The sequence below is a fragment of the Muscardinus avellanarius genome (genome assembly GCF_963383645.1).
Source record: "Muscardinus avellanarius genome assembly, chromosome: 7".
Lineage (NCBI taxonomy): Eukaryota > Metazoa > Chordata > Mammalia > Rodentia > Gliridae > Muscardinus > Muscardinus avellanarius.
Window position 1 is genome coordinate 23,639,801 of NC_137793.1, and position 18,979 is coordinate 23,658,779.

At 43.6% G+C, this 18,979-nt stretch overlaps 2 protein-coding genes across 3 annotated transcripts in view; one reads left to right on the forward strand and one right to left on the reverse strand.

Annotated features, from left to right (window-relative positions):
* Positions 1-691: 691 nt before the first annotated feature.
* On the forward strand, positions 692-7,631 carry EFCAB9 (EF-hand calcium binding domain 9; the record flags this gene model as incomplete). The annotated part of the gene is made up of 5 exons (XM_080698635.1): positions 692-827; positions 4,304-4,452; positions 5,029-5,205; positions 5,864-5,965; positions 7,563-7,631. The coding sequence occupies 5 exons, from the start codon at positions 692-694 to the stop codon at positions 7,629-7,631; spliced, it is 633 nt and encodes a 210-aa protein (XP_080554761.1).
* Positions 7,632-13,315: 5,684 nt separating this feature from the next.
* Positions 13,316-18,979, reverse strand: part of UBTD2 (ubiquitin domain containing 2) — a gene marked incomplete at both ends in the record, with an annotated part of 70,277 nt that continues 64,613 nt past the window's right edge. For both annotated transcript variants that reach the window (XM_080698304.1, XM_080698303.1), the window contains one exon: positions 13,316-13,713. In XM_080698304.1, coding sequence (XP_080554430.1) covers positions 13,316-13,713 — 398 coding nt within the window. The remainder of the gene's footprint in view (positions 13,714-18,979) is intronic.

Genomic DNA, 18,979 nt, shown 5'->3' on the forward strand with positions numbered 1-18,979 from the left:
CTTAGTACCGCAAAAATAAAGAAAAGTATATGTGGGGGGGCTGTTCAGTGATAGAACATGTGCTCGGCATGTGTGAGGCCCTGGGTCTGATTCCCCAGCACCAATTAAAAAAAGAAAGAAAAGGGCAAAAAAAAAAAAAAATTCTTGCTGTGGTATCTGTAGCTAGATAAAATCTACTGCTTATGAGTGAAATATTCTGCTTATTATTGTCATCATAATAACTCAGTTCCCTGCCTTATTTTCTGGTTCACTGGTTTGCACTTTGGTTAAAGTTTCTTCTTTTCGGCTTTCTTCCTGTACTCGTTCTAGGTCCTATTAGTACTGTGTGTGTGTGTGTGTGTGTGTGTGTGTGTGTGTGTGTGTGTGTGTACTTTTCTTCTAGTCTAATAAATGCACTCGGGCTGTGCACACATCACACACTCTGCTGTTCACTTCTCCGACTCCGCCTAAAGCGGTTCTGTTTTAGGGACAGAGAATAGTGAGATTACCAGGAAAGTCGGAATAATAAATATTAGGGCAAAGCCGGAGAGCTGGGAGCAAGCACGTTCACTCTTACTGACTGCTGCTTCTGCCATTATTAAGTTGGCGGCTGTCGGATCTTTTCAGAGATTCTGCCCAGCATTCTAGTTCCAGGATGGAATTCTCCATTCTCCTTCAGGTTGCCAGAGCCTTTGGCTGAGAGCATTCTGAGATGAAGCTGAAACAAGGATCATTTCTGTGGTACCTCTATCTGGATAAAATATACTGCTTGCTGTCCCTGAGAAATGTGAAGGCCTTGGTGGAGTACTTCCACATCCTCGACGTGCACCACAAAAACACCTTGAATGGTCGGTACTTTCTGACATTTTCCCCTGGCTCATAACTAATGCTCAGGAAAACTTGCAGAACCAGAAACTGCTCAGTTAGCAGATATTCATTATCTTCTAAATAAAGCACAGAGATAAATTGCCAACTAAGAGTCGAGGCAGTTTGGTGGTGGTGGAGGAAGAAAACGGCAGGTTCTGGGGTTAAATGTGGCTCCAGCCATTATTCCTTGATTTGGGGGACATGTCATCAGCCTCATTAAATCTCAATCAGCTCAGCAGTATAGCACAGGGTGTCCTGGGTTCAATCCCCAGCGCGCGCGCGCGCACACACACACACACACACACACACACACACACACACAGGCTATGCTCCTATAATCCCAGTACTTGAGAGGTTGAGCTAGAGGAGAAATGCAGATTTGAGACCAGCCTAGTAACTTAATGAAGCCCTCAGCAATTTAGTGAGCTCCTGTTTCAAAATAAATCATAAATGCCGGGCATGGTGGCGCACACTTATAATCCCCGCACTTGGGAGGCGGAGACAGGAGGATCTCGCAGGTTTGAAGCCAGCTGTGCTGGCTTAAGAGACCCTATTTCCAAATAAAAATATAAAATAGGTCTGGGAGTGTAGCCTGGAGGTAGAAGGGCTTCCAGAAACCTCAGTACTACCAAAAATAAATAAATAAATAAATAAATAAATAAATAAATAAATAAAGCTTAGGGTATAGCTCAAGGGTAGAATATCCCTGGGTTCAATCCCCAGTACCAAAAAATAAAAAGTAAATAAAATAAAATAAATGGAGTTCATCGTATAGTTAGGAGGAATAAAAGAGGCAATTTAATGAACCAGTGTATGGCAAATGCCTAGCACAGGGCCAGACATGGTCTAAGGACTCGATGGAGTCTCATTATTACAGCTCTTCATAGCCGAGTCTGCACGGCAAGTCTGCACCTCCCATCTGTCAGGTGGGAGGTCTGCGTCAGATGATTAGTATGATCCCTTCTAATGGTACTCCGGAATGATTAAAAAAATGTTGAAGTTTTTAGTCCTGCTACTGTGTCCATGGAATGAGAGGGATTAGAACACCTTCGGTGCATCTCAGGACTGAGTATAAATCAGATATCTATCCATGCATTCATCCAACCTCAGAGGGATAAATGTCACTCGTGAAGAACTGAACTCTGCCTTAAAGACATTCGTCCATTCACAGAGGTGTCCACTCATAATATGACTCAGTACTTGGGAGGCTGAGACTGGGGGGTTGCAGATTGGAGGCCAGCCTAGGGTAACAGGGAGATTCTGTCTCAAAATAAAAATAAAACAAGGGCTTGAGTTATAGCTCAGTAGTATAACACTAGGTTCCATTTCCAGTAACACACGCGCGCACACACAAGTCCATTGAATCATAAGCAAATGATAAAGGGGCTGGGGTAGCTCAGTGGTAGGGCAGGTGCTTAGCTTGTATGAGGCCCTGGGTTCCATATGCAGCACCAAAAATATAAAAGTAACAAAAGGATACTTTCTTTTTTTTGCACAATTTCATGCCCCAGTGTTTCTCTTTACACAAAGATTTACACACAGCACCTTGCTAAATCTTTCCAATAACCCTGCCCTAGATAGTAGGACACCAGGCTGCAGATAAGCGAGCTTGAGACCCGGGCTTTCTAACTCTGAAGCCTACACTCAGTCTCATCAGAATGTTTGTTGAGAAGCCTCATCTCCCTAGAAACTAAATCACTCCCGGTGACAAAATCCCCAAGAGGTAGAGTCAGGACCAGGTCATGGGCCACCAAGGGACCCGACTGTGGCCTGCAAGAGTAAAAGCTTAGCTTTAAGGTTTGCCTGGGGTGAGGTGGGGGCTCAGGCCTTAGAAATGTGAATGGGCAGTTAGCTGGCTTCAAGTCAGTATTTATTTATTTTGCGGGTTTAAGGATGGAACCCAGGGGCATTTGACCTCCGAGCTACGCCCCCTGCCCTATTTTTTATTCTTTTCAGTTTGAAACAGGGTCTCACTAAGTTGCAGAGGGCCTCACTAAGTAGCTGAGGCTGTCTGTGAACTGCAATCCTCCCAAATGCTGGGATTACAAGCATGTGCCACCAAGCCCGGCTCAAGATAGTATTTATTTAGTAGCTAAGTTCCACATGAAAACCTTTCTTATGGAAAACTATCCAAATATCACTGCGTGTGTGCATCTGTATGGTGTCTTGTTCCCTGGTGCTCCTACCTGGTGGGGCATGGAAAAAGAACGGAGGGCATCAGGTGCTGGGCGAGGTGGCCACACCCTTGTAGCCCTAGTACTTGGGAGGCTGAGACAGGAGGGTCACAGGTTCACGGCCAGCCTCAGCAACTTCTGTTTTAAAATAAAGAATAAAAAATAGGGCTGGGGGTGTAGCTCAGAGGTAGAATGCCCTTGGGTTCAATCTCCAGTACCACACACACAAAAATAAGGACATTGTGGGCTGGGTGTGTGGCTCAGTGGTAGAGCACTTACTTGCCTAGCATGCACAAAGCCCTGGTTTTCATCCCTAGCACACAACACACATGCACATACACACACACACGTGTACACACACACGTGAACACACACACACACACACACCATTAAAAGCCCCCGTATCCTGACATCGTGACCACAGATGGGTTCACTGTGTCCTGAGCAAACTTTAGCTGGACTCCAAATTACATAGACATGTTTTACATACTCAGTGGCAACTGGAGATCATGTCTGTAATCACTGGGCAAGGGGAAATCACATGTGGACAGAAGACAAACTTGGCAATCCCTCACACCACCGAGGACAGGCACTGCCTGTGCCCAGACCTGTCACCCCCTTGTTTCTTCCAGCTCGTACTCACCGAGACCTGTGATTGATGAGTGGAATGTCTGGCAACAGCCTTCTCTAGTTTTTATTATTTTTTAAGAACTGGGGCTTGAGCCCAAGGGCATTTGATCTCTGAGCCACACCCCTAGCCCTATTTTATTTTTTTTAGTATTGGGGAATTGAACCTAGTGGTGTTTTACCTCCAAACTTTTTTTTATTTTGAAAGTTTCACTAAGTTTCTCAGTCTGTCCTAGAACCTGTAAACCTATTGTCTCAGCCTACCAAGTACTAAAATCATAGGCACATACAATGCCTGGCAAGATGTGACTATTATTATTATTATTATTATTATTATTATTATTATTTCATTTGCAGTGCTGGGGGTGGAACCCAGGGGCTACATCCCCAGCCCAATATCCAATAATATATATATATTTGGTGGTACTAGGGGTGGAACCCAGTAGCTTTTTACCTCCAGGCTATACTCCCAGACCTATTTTATGCTTTATTTGGAAACGGGGTCTCACTAAGCTGCTGAGAATACAGGCCGGTGCCTGTAAGAGTAGCAAGTTTAGAAAGCAGCGCCAAGAGTCCTACTGTTCCCAAGGCTCCTGGTTATTCAGCCCCTCAGACGTGCTCTGGAATAATCCCTCTCCTCACCTTCTCCTTCACAGATGTGCTGTTCTATCACTTCCTCCATCACGTGACCAACCTGAGACCCAGGCAGATCAAGGTTGTGTTTGACATGTTGGACTGGAACGCGGTGGGCGAGATTGGTTTTGACCAGTTCTACGTGGTGGTGTGCATCCTGCTCTCACACGAGGCGAGTGAGAAGTTGGGACCCGGGCCAGCCAAGGCACAGGTGGCCGCGGAGAGCCGGCAGGGAGCCAGCTACCTCCTTTGCACAAAGCAGTGGGGGTGGGGTCTACAACCTGCAGCCCACTTATCCTCCTCCCTCCTGGCCCGGCTTGTACAGCGCGCTCCCTCCCTCCCTCCCCGCCCCAGAGGTTGATTCTCAAAGAAGCTCCAGTAGCCTGGAGCACCTAGCTCCTGCCATGATCCCTTTGCTCAGAGAATGTTCTGCAAGGGATGGATGGAGGCACTTCTCTTCGAGTTCTTTCCTTACCACCTACACACTTCTGCTGTGTACCTGCCTGTTTCCTTTCTTGAAGGAAGGGACCTGTGTGGTCACCATTTTATCCCCAGTGCCACCCTATCCCATGACATCTTCACAGATGACCCGTGTCACATAACTGGCGTCCTGACCAGCTGCTGGGGCTTCTGCCTTTTGCTTCTATCCCTCTGGGAAACGGGCCGGTTTCTGTACGAGTCTCAGTGTAGCAGGTTTAGAAAGTAGCATCAACGCCGTTCCCCATCTTACATATTTCTCTCCAAATAGAACCATTTGGAAGAACAATTTATATATCGCCATTCCCGGCCTGTTTTTGACCTGCTCGACCTGGAAGGGGAGATGAAAATTGACGCGGACCACTTCCAAATGTACAGATTTCTCTTCAACATCAGAAAACAGGAGCTCAAAGAGCTCTTCCACGACTTCGACATCACAGGCGACCGTGTAAGGATGGCCCCAAGAGTGCTGGGCAGGTGCTTTCTAAAAGCAGAGGGTGGTGTCCTATTTTCTACAGCGTCTGTGGGTGGGTGGGTGGCAGGAGGAACTTGCCCAAATTAAGCATATTGCCTAGAACTAAGGTCAGGAAAAAGAACCAAAGAGATGCCTGGGCTTTTGAAGAGGAAAAATTGGCTAAGGGCTACATCATGTGACGTGGATGCCCAATTACACAAGATTAGAGGAAGGATTGTAGCGATGCGGTGCTGGGGGAAGGGTTTGAGGAGACCGGAAGGAGTTCTATGCTGGGACCAGGTAAGCAATAGCCTAAGAGCTGCGGTGAGGAGGGTTCATGCTTTACCTGTTTTACTGGAAAGTGGGTATTGGGGAAGCTAAAGCTGGAAACGACAGGCCATGTTGGGAAGCACCTCGGATGGCCTCCTGAAGAGCCAGGACTTGACACAGTGTGTGAGCCTTGTTTCCTTAGCATCCACAATGGGCTCTCTATTCCTGGGCACTAGATTATAATATAATCACAATATCATGTCCTAATTATTGAGCCTCTTTAAGTTTCAAAGTTTCTAAATAGGAAATATAACACTCTTATGGTCATCTGTTACACAGTATCAAATCCTTCCTGAAAATAATTTTTCTCCCCCCCCCCAAGTGTCTTAATTACAAGGAGTTTAAGCTGTATACCATCTTCTGCACGGATAAATCTCATGACAGAAAAAAATCAAAAGAGAAAATGAGATCAAAATTTACAGCCGTAAAGAAAATGTCACAGCATGGTGCAAGCCCAAAGGGTCTCTTGGAAAAGAGATCTAAAATCAGAGACCAAGATTAATTAAAACTGTTAACAATGTCTAAAAATAAATTTAGAGCATCTAAGTGGGTATTTGTGCATTGACTTTTTTTTGTGTGTGGGGCCGGGGCTGGAACCCAATGGCATTTGACCTCCGAGCTACAACCCCTGCCCAATTTTTTATTCTTTATTTTGAAACAGGGTCTCACTGAGTTGCAAAGGGCCTCATTGAGTAGCTAAGGCTGTCCATGAACTGGGTTCCTCCAGTCTCAGCCTCCCAAATGCTGGGATTACAAGTGTGTGCCACCACGCCCAGCTTGTGCATTGACTTTTATATAGAGAGGGTTCAAATGAATTCTGAATCTGCAGGGTTTTTATTCTTTTATGGTACTGGGGATTGAACTCAGGTGTGCTCTACTACTGAGCTACGGCCCTAGTCTTTTCTTGTTTTTATTTTTAAATTTTGAGGCAGAGTCTTGCTAAATTGCCCAGGCTGGCTTAGGCCTGTGGTTTTCCTGCCTCTGTCTCCCAAGCAGTTGGTTTATGGGACTGTGTCACTGTGCGTGGCTTTATTCTTCTAACCCTATTACACGTTATCCTCAATTTACAAAGAGATTAAGAACCTTACATATGGTAGCGCCAGTATTCCAAAAAAAAGGTTTTTTCGGAGTACTGGGGATTGAACCCAGGGGCATTCTACCTCCAAGTTATACCCCCAGCCATTTTTCTTTTTTGAAACAGGGTCTTGCTAGGTTGCTGAGAGCCTCACTATTTTTTCTCAGGCTGTCCTCAACACTGCAATCCTCCTGCCTCAGCCTCCCAAGTACTGGAATCTCAAGGGTCTGCCACCAGGCCCAGCTCCAGTACTTAAATTCAAAGTCAATTAAGCATGCTTTGCTTACAGCCAGGGATTTGAGTAACTCAAGTAAGTTTTAGAAAATTTACAGTTTTAGCTGATAACCAAACCAGGTATGGTGGCACATGCTTGTAATCCCAGTAGTTGGTGGGCTGAGACAGGAAGATCACAGGTTCAAAGCCAGCTTCAGTGCTGTTAGTGAGGCTGTCAAGCAACTTAGACCCTGTTTCAAAATAAAAAATAAAATAGGGCTTGGGATGTATAGCTCAGAGGTAGAATGCCCCTGGGTTCCATCCCCAGTACCACAGAAGAAAATAATCTGATAAAAATATAAATAAAATTAAGAAAAGAATCTGAAATCCAGTTCATGGTGTTTGCCAGATAGGAGAGGAAAGCTTACAATATCTATAATACTACTATTGGCTCTCACTCTTCCCTCCATGCCCCCTTCTGAAACAGTAAAAGACAGTGTTTCCATCATGTCTGAAGAAAATACATTCCATGGTTACCCTTTTTGCATCTTGGGACCATCCTGGAGGATGGAAGAGAAACTTCCCACGACCTCAGTGACATTTCTTTCCCAGAGCCACACCTCAGTCTAAGGCTGCCTGGCGGCAAGAGCTATCTAGGCTGCCACCAAGGAGGCGCTGCCTTGTGGGAAAAGAGCTGGGTGCGAGGCACTTTGGAGCCAGGGCTTTCCTCCAGATGCTGCTTTCTGACTGGATGGTGCTGGCGTCAGTGTGGGTCGTGTCCAGGCTTGCTGAGGATAACTGAACTGTTCACTTTGGGGAAACGGAAGATGCTTGCGAGATGCAGTCTTCATACAGTTCCATGTGAGAGGTGCTGTTCTCCCTCTGTGGAAGACAGCTCCCAGGCCAAATGACTCGCTGCTCTTGGGTGTTTTGTTTTTTGTTCTTTTCTAGTTCAGTTTTTCTGGTACCATTGTGGGATAGAGGGAAGTTTTGGGCTGCCACTCATTGTTATTATGCTCATGAGACTGTTATCAAAATCCCATGTCTAATAGAGTAATAAGATTCATAGGAATTAAAGATTTCAGCCGGGCGTGGTGGCACACGCTTGTAGTTCCAGCATTTGGGAGGCTGAAACAGGAGGATCCTGGTTCGTGGACAGCCTCAGATACTTGGGGAGGCCCTTTGCAACTCAGTGAGACCGTTTCAAAATAAAGAATAAAAAATAGGACTGAGGATATAGCTCGGAGGTAGAATGCCGCTGGGTTCCATCCCCAGTACTGTAAGAAAAAGAAAGAAAGAAAGAAAGAAAGAAAGAAAGAAAGAAAGAACGAACGAACAGAAAAAATAGGGCAGCTATTAAAGAAAAAAGAATCCAACTGTTAATCTCTTTTCACCAAAATAAACTCCAGATAAGTAAACCATAATAGGAGAGATTTTTTTGGCGGGGGTGGTGGTACTAGGGGTGGAACCCAGAGGCTTTCTAACCTGGCTATACTCCCAAAACTATTTTTTTATATTTTATTTGGAAACAGAGTCTCACTAAGTTGCTGAGAGCCTCACAGGTAGCTGAGGCTGGCTTCAAACCTGTGCGATCCTCCTGTCTCAGCCTCCTAAGCACAGGAATTACAGGAGAGATTTTTATAATCTGAGTGAGAGACCTTTTGAAGAATAAAACACAGCCGGGCGTGGTGGCACATGCTTGTAATCCCAGCATTCAGTAGACTGAGACAGGAGGATCGCGGTTTGCAGACAGCCTCAGCTACTTAGTGAGTACCTTTGCAATTCAGTGAGACTCTGTTTCAAAACAGAATAAAAAATAGGGCTAGGGGTGTAGCGCAGAGGTCGAATGCCCCTGGGTTCCATCCCCAGTACAGCAAAAAAAAAAAAAAAAAAAAAAAAAAAAAAAAAAAAAAAAAGAATAAAGAATATAACACAAAAAACACAAAACAAAAGCCGCAATATAAGAGACTGAGAGACTTAACCATTACAAAATTAAATTTGTGCACAACAAATTCCACAAAAGAAATGGCCACATATGCTGGGCATAGTGACGCATGCTTACAATCCCATTACTGGGAGACAGGAGGATCACGGTTCGTGGGTAGCCTCAGCTACTACTTAGTGAGGCCCTTTGCAACTCAGTGAGACCCTGTTTCAAAATAAAGAATAAAAAATAGGGTTGGGGGTGTTGCTTCAGAGGTAGAATGCCCTTGGATTCCAGCCCCAGTACCGGGGGGGAAAAAAAAAAAGTTAATCGTGGTTCACAAGTAGTAAGACTAGAAAGAGCCAAGCTGACCAGAGTTAAGTCTGTGATGACTGTTATGCCCAGACTTGGACCACTACTGCAGGGAGGAAGAGGAAGGAAGCAGATCTAGATCTACAAACATGCAATGACTTCTAAGATTCATCATTTTAAAGCAAAACCAGGTGTGAAGTAGGGTATGTATTTATGGGACAAAGTGGGGTGGGGTGAGTGACTATAGTCAAAACGCTAGAACAGCGGTCCTCCAGGGTTTCCCAGATTAGCACCACAAGGGAAATTTTGAAAATGCACATTATTTGGTCCTGCCCAAACCTACTGACTCAGAACCTCCTGGGGAGGGGTCTGTTTTTCTCCCCATCCCCTTCCCTTTGCAATAGGGCCTTACTATGTTGACTAAGCTGGCTTCTAGCTCCTGCCTCAGCCTCCCAAGTAGCTGGGTCTTCAGGTGGGCTCCCCCATGCCCAATTTGAAAAATCTATTTTAGTAAGCTTTTCAGTGATTCTGATACATTAGCAAGTTTGAGAACCACTATGTGGCCATTCAATACCAGCACTGCATAAAATAAGGGTACTGAGAACACTGGTAACAGCTGCATGCCTGTAATCCTAATACTTGGGAGGCTGACACAGGAGAATTGTAGGTTCAAAGCTCGCCTTAGCAATTTAGGGAGACTCTGTTTCAAAATATAAAGGGCTGGGGATGTATGGCTTGGAAGTAGCATGCCCTAGGTTCAATCCCAAGTACCATAAAAAATTAAAATAAAAAAGACCACTCACTGGTAGTGGCTGTTATCCCTGGGAAGAGAATCAGGAGTGTAAGACACTTTTCACCTTGTTACATCTGGAGTTTTGTTTCCATGGGCATGTTATCACCTATTTTAAATAAAATTCTTAAGATTTAATGAAACAAGAGCCAGGCATGGTGACACACACATGTAATTCCGGTACTTAGGAGACTGAGGATTGCAGGTTTGAGGACAGCCTCAGCAAGCAGGGAAACTTTCATCAACCTAGTGATAGATCGTTTCCAAATAAAAATAAGATAGGGCTGGGGATGCGGCTTAGAGATAGAATGTCCCTGGGTTCAATCCCTATTCACACACACACACACACACACACACTAATGAAAACCTCTACTTTGATCTAAAAATAGATAATAATACATGAGTTTACTGCTTCAGAAAAACTGAATTAAGTTTTGATCTGCAACATTTTTTTTTTTTTGGTGGTGGTACTGGGGATTGAATCCAGGGCATTCCACCTCTGAGCTACACCCCACCTCTACTCATTTATTTATTGTGTATTGGGGACTAACCCAAGGACATTCTACCTCTGAGCTATACCACCAAAACCATTTCATTTTTATTTTTATTTTATTTATTTATTTTTGTGGTACTGGGGTTCCTGGAAGCCCTTCTACCTCCGGGCTACACTCCCAGACCTATTTTTACATTTTTATTTGGAAACAGGGTCTCCTAAGCCAGCGTGTGCGGCTGACTGCGAACCTGCGTGATCCTCCTGTCTCTGCCTCCCAAGCGCGGGGATTACAAGCGTGCGCCACCATGCCCGGCTCATTTTTAATTTTTGAAACAGGGTCTTGCTTAGTTACTAAGGCTGACCTTGACTCTGCAACCCTCCTGGCTGAGCTTCCCAAGTACCGGGATTATAAGCGTGTACTACCATGCCCAGCTGCATCATGATTCCTAGGAGGATGAAAAAAAGACAACGTATTTTAGACCAAAATGTCAGTGCAGAAGATGAAGCACGTCTAGGAAGGACTATGTACAATATGGCACAGTGGAGCCTAAGTTTGGAGATAATGATCCTATTCTTCATCCAACTCAAATTTTAGAAAGGAAGGAAAACCTTCACTTCTTATTAGGAGAAAAATTCCCTTTTATAAAAAGTAACGGTTAAAACCCCACAAATAAAGGCAAAGACAAAGAGAAAATTGAACTTTTTTTTTAAAAAGCACAAAAACCCTACATACTAAAATTATACACATCAAGTATTGGTCCAATCTTTTATCAGTCTATTGACAATTAAACAGCACCATGGTTTTCTTACCTAGGTTACACATGCCCAGAAAATTGTTATTCAAAGTATATGTTCCTTTAAAACAAAATAAACTCTTAAAGAGAGGCCAAATCCTCAACAAATAAGATCTTTTACCAACCATAGATTATTGAAGACATCAACAAATTTCCTTAAGAAAAATAAGTTTAAACACTTTTTTTCATTCCAGTTGATGGATTTTGAGAGATGCTGCTATTCAATGTGGCACACAAACAGAACTTCTGATGACAAGGGCAATCTACTGAAATACCCTCATAGCTCCACCTCTAAATAGAAAACTTCTCCTTTGGAATTAATGTGCTGTCTTCGCTTGAATTTAGATTCAATCATCAGCAAACTTAAATTAGATGTAGCCACAATCTTTAAGATGACTGAATAAAATTAGGTGAAGTAGTTAAAGCTCTCAAACATGATAAGTTACAATTATAGATATATTTGATCAGGCTATAGGAAATGTAATACCATTTATACATTATACTTGAACTAATGAGCAGTTCCAGTTTGTCATTAAAGTTAATAATGATGTTTCATATCCAAATAGGTGTGAAGGCTTGCTACTTCCCAACTGAGAACAGCGTTAGTGCCTTCCTGCCTCTCCTTTTCCAGCTCACAGGTTCTTGGAGTACAGTGTGGTCATGTGTTATCCCCCTTCCAATATGGGATTAACCTACAAGAGACTCCAGATTAAACAGAATCCTTGGTGGCTTTACTCCAGTCTTGGTGCACAACAATCAGGTTATCTTACTTGATTTTTTAAGTCCCCAAATTTAATTTGCGTATGGTCCTTAATTCACCTCTTTGCTAGGGAAGATGTGGGAGAAAACTGTCACCTGCCAGGACTAAAGGTGAGGGAAATAGGAGCATGAAGGTCAGAAGCACTGCTTCATCAACTGGCTTCAAGCTGGCCAAGAGACACCACTAAGCCTTTCACACCTGCAAATCTTGAGTTGAAATTTCTCTAAGAGACTGAAAATAGGCACGATTCTCCCAGGCACAGAAAGGATGGGTTGTCCTTACATACCTCCTGCAAAAAGAGGGAGACGAGATAAATGATGTATTAACTTGCAGTGGGAACAGCGGTACTTGACCTGTGTCTCCTGCCCAGGGACTGTGTCTAGGGTCAGAGTTAGCTATAAGAAGATCCAATATAGCAAACAGATTGATGAAGGTATAATGTAGCACGGACTTTTTTTTTTTTCCTGGTACTAGGGATGGAACCTAGGGGCATTCTACCTCCAGGCTACACTCCCAGCCCCATTTTTAACTCTTTATTTTGAAACAGGGTCTCGCTGAGTTGCAAAGGGCCTCGCTTAGTAGCTGAGGCTGTCCACAAACCGCGATTCTCCTGTCTCAGCCTCCCAAATGCCAAGCGTGCGCCACCACACCCGGCTTAGCACTGACTTTCTAGGCCTAGATAGGAAAACAGATTTCTATACAGACATTTCAAAGTACCTATGTAGCATCTGAGTATCAGGTGAAAATCAGAAACATGACTGCATGGACTAAATTATTGCCTAGTGTTGCAGAGGGTGCCTGTTACCATGAGTGCTGGATGGCACCAAAATGTCACGTGAATGTAAATATGGAGCTCAGCATGTGGGGAGGGGAGCAACTGTGAAACACACTTGCCAGTCCTTACTCTTTTATGGCTAAATATGAAATGAGCTAAGAATACAAAATGAGAATAGAAGTAAACCTCAAATACTGCTCTTTTCAGATTCTATTAAAAAAAAAACAGCATAAGGTTTATAACTTGTTGATGGCTTCTGTTCTGGAAATTATAAAATCTGGTAATTTTTAAGTTCTGTATTCAAAGGTGCTTGGTGCTGTTCTTCATGGGTGCGATGTTCCATTTACAGTCCAAATCATTTAGATACAGCCATTATGTCGTTGTTGAGTGCTTTAAAATAAAAGGTCATCTATTTCCTAACTGCCTCTCAAATCATATGAGTCTCAAAGGCTGGCTCTTTGTGTTTTATTATTTGTGTTGGTCTCCATCACAGATGGAAGTTTTCACTGGTAATTCCTCAGAACTAAATCCATTCATAGGGAATTCAGAGCAGTGAAAATAAATTTCACGCCACCAAGTATGATATGAAAACAACAATCGACAGGAGCGGCGGTGTCTAGGAGCCAGCCGCGCCCAGGTCAGTTCTCAACTGGCGTGGGGTTCTGGAGAGGCTGGCTCACGATAACCTGAACAACATAGTCCTTTGGGATCTTCAGTTCCTCCAACTTCATTTTGTCGGTGAGCGGTCTGCCAGAAAAGAACCAGCGCTGACTACCTGGCTCCACTCCTTCTGTGGCGTGTAACCGTCTCTTCATGTGGAACACGGTGTCTGTGCTGCGCACAACAAGTTTGAGGTCTTTGCCTGTGGAAAGGCGTAAACGGAGCTGAGATTCGTATCCAGAATTGGGCGGTGGCTCAGGAATATCCAGAGTCTCTATGTCGCTCTTCTCCTCTATCATGTTGATTGGTGGTGCCAAGCAATAGACTGGCAGCTGGTATCTGTTCCCCAGTTCATCATAGCACTCAGTAAGTGCACCTTCACAAAGGAAAGATATGAACAGAAGTGTAAGTGAATGCATTTCTATTTACATCTTGCAAAATGTGTACGTTTCTCTTGCTAGCCAATGTAAAGAAAAAAATACACAAAATAATGCCAGTCACTGTCAGCTGATCAATTGTGGAGAAGTCCCATGTCCAATCTGAGTGGTTATCTAATCTTACACTAACCAGGAACCTAGCTCCTACCCCACCTCGTATTTTTGTGTCCCTGCTGCTTTACTCCCATCCCTATTTTTTTTTTTTTTTTTTTTTACGGTACTGGGGATGGAACCCAGGGACATCCACCTCTGAGCTATACCCCAGCCCTATTTTATTATTCTTTATTTTGAAACAAGATCTCGCTGGGTTGCAAAGGACTTCACTAAGTAGCCGAGGCTGTCCTCAAACAGCAATCCTTTCATCTCAGTCTCCCAAATGCTGGAATTACAAGCATGCGCCACCATGCCCTGCTCCCAACTCTGTTTTTATTTTGAAACAGTGTCTCACTTAGTTGCAAAGGGCCTAAATTGCTGAGATTGGCCATGAACCTGTGTGATCCTCCTGTCTCAGCCTCCCAAGTACTGGGATTGCAGGTGTGCACCATCATGCCCAGCTTCCTTCTCTTCTAAGTCATTATTATTATTATTATTATTATTATTATTATTATTATTATTATTATTATTATTATATTTTTGTGTGTGGTCCTGGGCGTGGAACCCAGAAGCTTTTCTACCTCCGGGCTATACTCCCAGACCTATTTTATATTTTATTTGGACACAGGATCTCACTAGGTTGCTGAGAGCCTCACTAAAAGTAGCTGAGGCTGGCTTCAAACCTGTGCAATCCTCTTTTCTCAGCCTCCCAAGCACTGGGATTACAAGCGTGAGCCACCACGCCCAGCTTCTAAGTCATTTAATATGTAATTCACAACTTCAGTGAGATAGAAGGGAAATAATGGCACCCCAAATTCAAATTTACTAATAGTATTAGCACTTAAGTCAAATTAAGTAGAATTTAAAATTACATTGAGATATCTTTTTAAGAAATGAATCAGCTACCGTAAATAAACAGAATAGAAAGAAAAAAAAAAAAAAAAAAACAGACCCTCAGCCAATTCAGCACAAGTGTTCCACAGTTTTTTTCTTACTGCCTGGACTCCTAGACCAAAGCGCTGTACTTGGCCAGAAGTCCTTCGTCAATAAAATCAAACTAGCCAGGTGTGGTGGCAGACGCTTGTAATCCCAGCATTTGGGAGGTTGAGACCAAAGGATTGCAGTTCGGGGATAGCCCCAGGTACTTAGTGAGGCCCTTTGCAACTCAGTGAGACCCTGTTTCAAAATAAATAATAAAATATAGGGCTGGGGGTATAGCTCGGAGATAGAACGCCCCTAGGTTCAATCCTCAGTAACACACACACACACACACACAAAAAAAAAAAAAAAAAAAAAAAAAAAGATGACAGTGATACCAGCTTCTGTAGTGGTAATTCACTGTTTCTATATGAATATCATTAGCACAATCAACACAGAAATGAATGAGGTGTTTTTATTTAACCCCAATTAGACAATCTATTATAGGAGCTATTGATTAAAAAAGAAGATCTGCAAGGGTATGACGTTTAAACCAGCTAGCTAAAGGGAGGGGAAAATTCATTTATGGTCTTTTCAAAAAAGGATTACCATTTCATTCTTTTTTTTTTCTTTTTGCAGTATTGGGGATTGAACCCAGGGGCATTCTTCCTCTGAGCTATACCCCCAGCCCTACTTTTAACTCTTTATTTTATTTATTTTATTTTTTGGTGGTACTGGGGTTCCTGGAAGCCCTTCTACCCCTCCGGGCTACACTCCCAGACCTATTTTATATACTTTTTTATTTGGAAACAGGGTCTCTTAAGCCAGCGTGGCTGGCTTCGAACACAAGCGATCCTCCTGTCTCCACCTCCCAAGCAGGGAATTACAAGCGTGCCCACCACGCCCGACTTAACTCTTTATTTTTGAAACAAGGTCTCACTAAGTAGTTGAGACTGTCTGCGAACCTGCGATCCTCCTGTCTCAGCCTCCCAAATACTGGGATTACAAGTGTGCATCACCACATCCAGTTTACCAATTTTTTTATTTGTGTGTGGGTCTGGGGATGGAACCCAGGGATATTTGACCTCTGAGCTATACCTCCTGCCCAATTTTTTTTTTTTTAATACTTTACCTTGAAATCGGGTCTCACTGAGTTGCAGAGGGCCTCACTAAGTAGCTAGCTGGCTGCGAACCATGATCCTCTGGTCTCAGCCTCCCAAATGCTGGGATTACAAGCGTGTGCCACCACGCCCGGCTTTACCATTTCTTTAGGAAGAATAAACCACATTATAATTACCAGGATTTTGCCGGGCGTGGTGGCACACGCTTGTAATCCCCGCGCTTGGGAGGCAGAGACAAAAGGATCACGCAGGTTCGAAGCCAGCTGCGTGTGCTGGCTTAAGAAGACCCTGTTTCAAAAAAAAAAAAAAAAAGTAAAAATAAGTCTGGGAGTGTAGCCCAGAGGTAGAAGGGCTTCCAGGAACCCCAGTACCACCAAAAATAAATAAATAAATAAATAAAAATCACCAGGATTTCTGTAGGGGGCTTAAAAGCAGAATTTAATGGATGTTTTGTTTTAAGATTATGTATCACGCCGGGCATGGTGGCGCATGCTTGTAATCCCAGCATTTGGGAGGCTGAGACCAGTTTCAGAATAAATAATAAAAAATAGGGCAGGGGGTGTAGCTTCCATCCCCAGACCCGCAAAAAAAAAAAAAAAAAAAAATTATATATTACAAATCCTTTCCTCAAACTGGAATATCAATGCCATTTTATTATTTTCATTTCTAGAAAAAGCACAAAATAACAACCCATATTAAAAATAGTCCAACACATGGTAGCCGGGTGTGGTGGCACACACTTGTAATCCCAGCGCTTGGGAGGCTGAGACAGGAGGATCGCACAGGTTCGAAGCCAGCCTCAGCTACTTAGTGAGGCTCTCAACAACTGAGACCCTGTTTCCAAATAAAATAGAAAATGGGTCTGGGAGTATAGCCTGGAGGTAGAAAAGCCTCTGAGTTCCACCCCCAGTACCACCAAAAAAAAAAAAAAAATAGTCCAACACATGGTATTTATATAGAGAGTGGGACACTTGAGAAATGATTAGCAGTAAACAAATGAGTTAATAAACTGATGTTTCTGGTCACTGTCAAGAGACTGAAAACATAAAGTATCCAAAATTAGACTTGAATAGGTCACCAACCCACTAGAGTCTGACTGGGCCAGCCTTCTAAGTTACAGAAGATGGGCTATGCAATAGCTTAAGAAAGCAGAACACACACAGATCTCTCATCTCTGATTAAGATATAGTTCAAGTTGGGCATGGTGGTGCACACTTGTAATCCCACAATTTAGGAGTCTGAGACAGGAGGATCATAGGTTTGCGGCCAGCCTCAGCTACTTAGTGAGGCCTTTTTTTTTTTTTTTTTTTTTTTTTTTTGCGGGTCTGGGGATGGAACCCAGGGGCATTCGACCTCAGTGCTACACTCCCTGCCCTATTTTTTATTTTGAAACTGGGCTCACTGAGTTGCAGGGGGCCTCACTAAGTAGCTGAGGCTGTCTGCTAACTACGATCCTCCGATCTCAGCCTCCTAAATGCTGGGATTACAAGCATGCGCCACCACACCCGGCTAGGAACCATTTTTAATTCACCAGAGAATCAGCTCTCAGGAGAAACTAAGTAGAGCCTAACCTGATAGGATTATACCAGAACCTAACTCTCTTCCCTGGGGAAGAGAAATGTCCAACTCCAGCCCCTTTAGCCAAACTGTCTCACTAAGAGGGAGACAAAGAAGCACTGGCAAAGCTCACAGTAAGAGGTACAGACCCACAAAAGACTGAGACGTAACCACAGAACTACAGTGCTTTCCTCCTCAGGAACCTTACTACCACATCACAAACATAATTTAAAGCAGTTCCTTTTACTGTATAGCATGTCCACCTTTTAACAGAAAATTTCAAGATATACTACAAGGCAAAAACAGTTTAAAAAGATAAATCAAACATCAAAACCAGATTCAGATGTAGCAGGACTGTTAGAATTATCAGACTTGAGCCAGGCATGGTGGCACACACTTATAATCCCCGCGCTTGGGAAGTTGAGACAGGAGAATCACACAGGTTCCAAGCCAGCCTCAGCTACTTAGTGAGGCTCTCAGCAACTTAGTGAGACCCTGTTTCCAAATAAAGTATAAAATAGGTCTGGGAACATAGCCTGGAGGTAGAAAGCCTCTGGGTTCCACTCCCAGTATCACCAAAAATAAATAAATAAATAAATAAATAAATAAATAAATAAATAAATAAATGGACTGGGAATTTATTTATTTTATTTTTTGTGGTACTAGAGATTGAACCCAGGGACATTCTACCTCCGAGCCACACCCCTTGCCCTATTCTTTACTTTGAAACAAGGTCTCACCAAGTTACGGAGAGTCTCACCAAGAAGCTGAGGCTGGCCACGAATCAGACTGGAATTTTTTTTTTTTTTTTTTTTTTTGGCAGGTCTGGGGATGGAACCCAGGGGCATTTATCTTGGAGCTATACCCTCTCCCCTATTTTTTATTCTTTATTTTGAAACAGGGTCTCACTAAGTTGTGGACGGCCTCACTAAGTAGCTGAGGCTGTCCACAAACCACTATCCTCTGGTCTCAATCTCCAGAATGTTGGGATTACAAGCGTGCATCACCACGCCCGGTTCCAGACTGGGAATTTAAAACAATTATGCCCCCCACCTTTTGTGGTATGAAGGGATTGAACCCAATGGTATTCTACCTCGGAGATACATTCACAGCCTGATTTTTAAATTCTGTGTGTGTGTGTGTGTGTGTGTGTGTGTGTGTGTGTGTGTGTGTGTGTACGTGTGCGTGCGCGTGTGTGTGTGTGGTACTGGGGTTCCTGGAAGCCCTTCTACCTCCGGGCTACACTCCCAGACCTATTTTATATTATTTTTATTTGGAAACAGGGTCTCCTAAGCCAGTGCTCACGGCTGGCTTCGAACCTGCGCGATCCTCCTGTCTCCGCCTCCCAAGCGGGGGTTTACAAGCGTGTGCCACCACACCCAGCTTTATTCTTTATTTTGAAACAAGGTTCTCATTAAGTTGGAGAGGGTGTCACTAGGTAGATGAGGCTGGCCGTGAACCTGCAATCCTTCTGTCTCAGCCTCCCAAGTACTGGGATTACAATTATGCCTTTTAT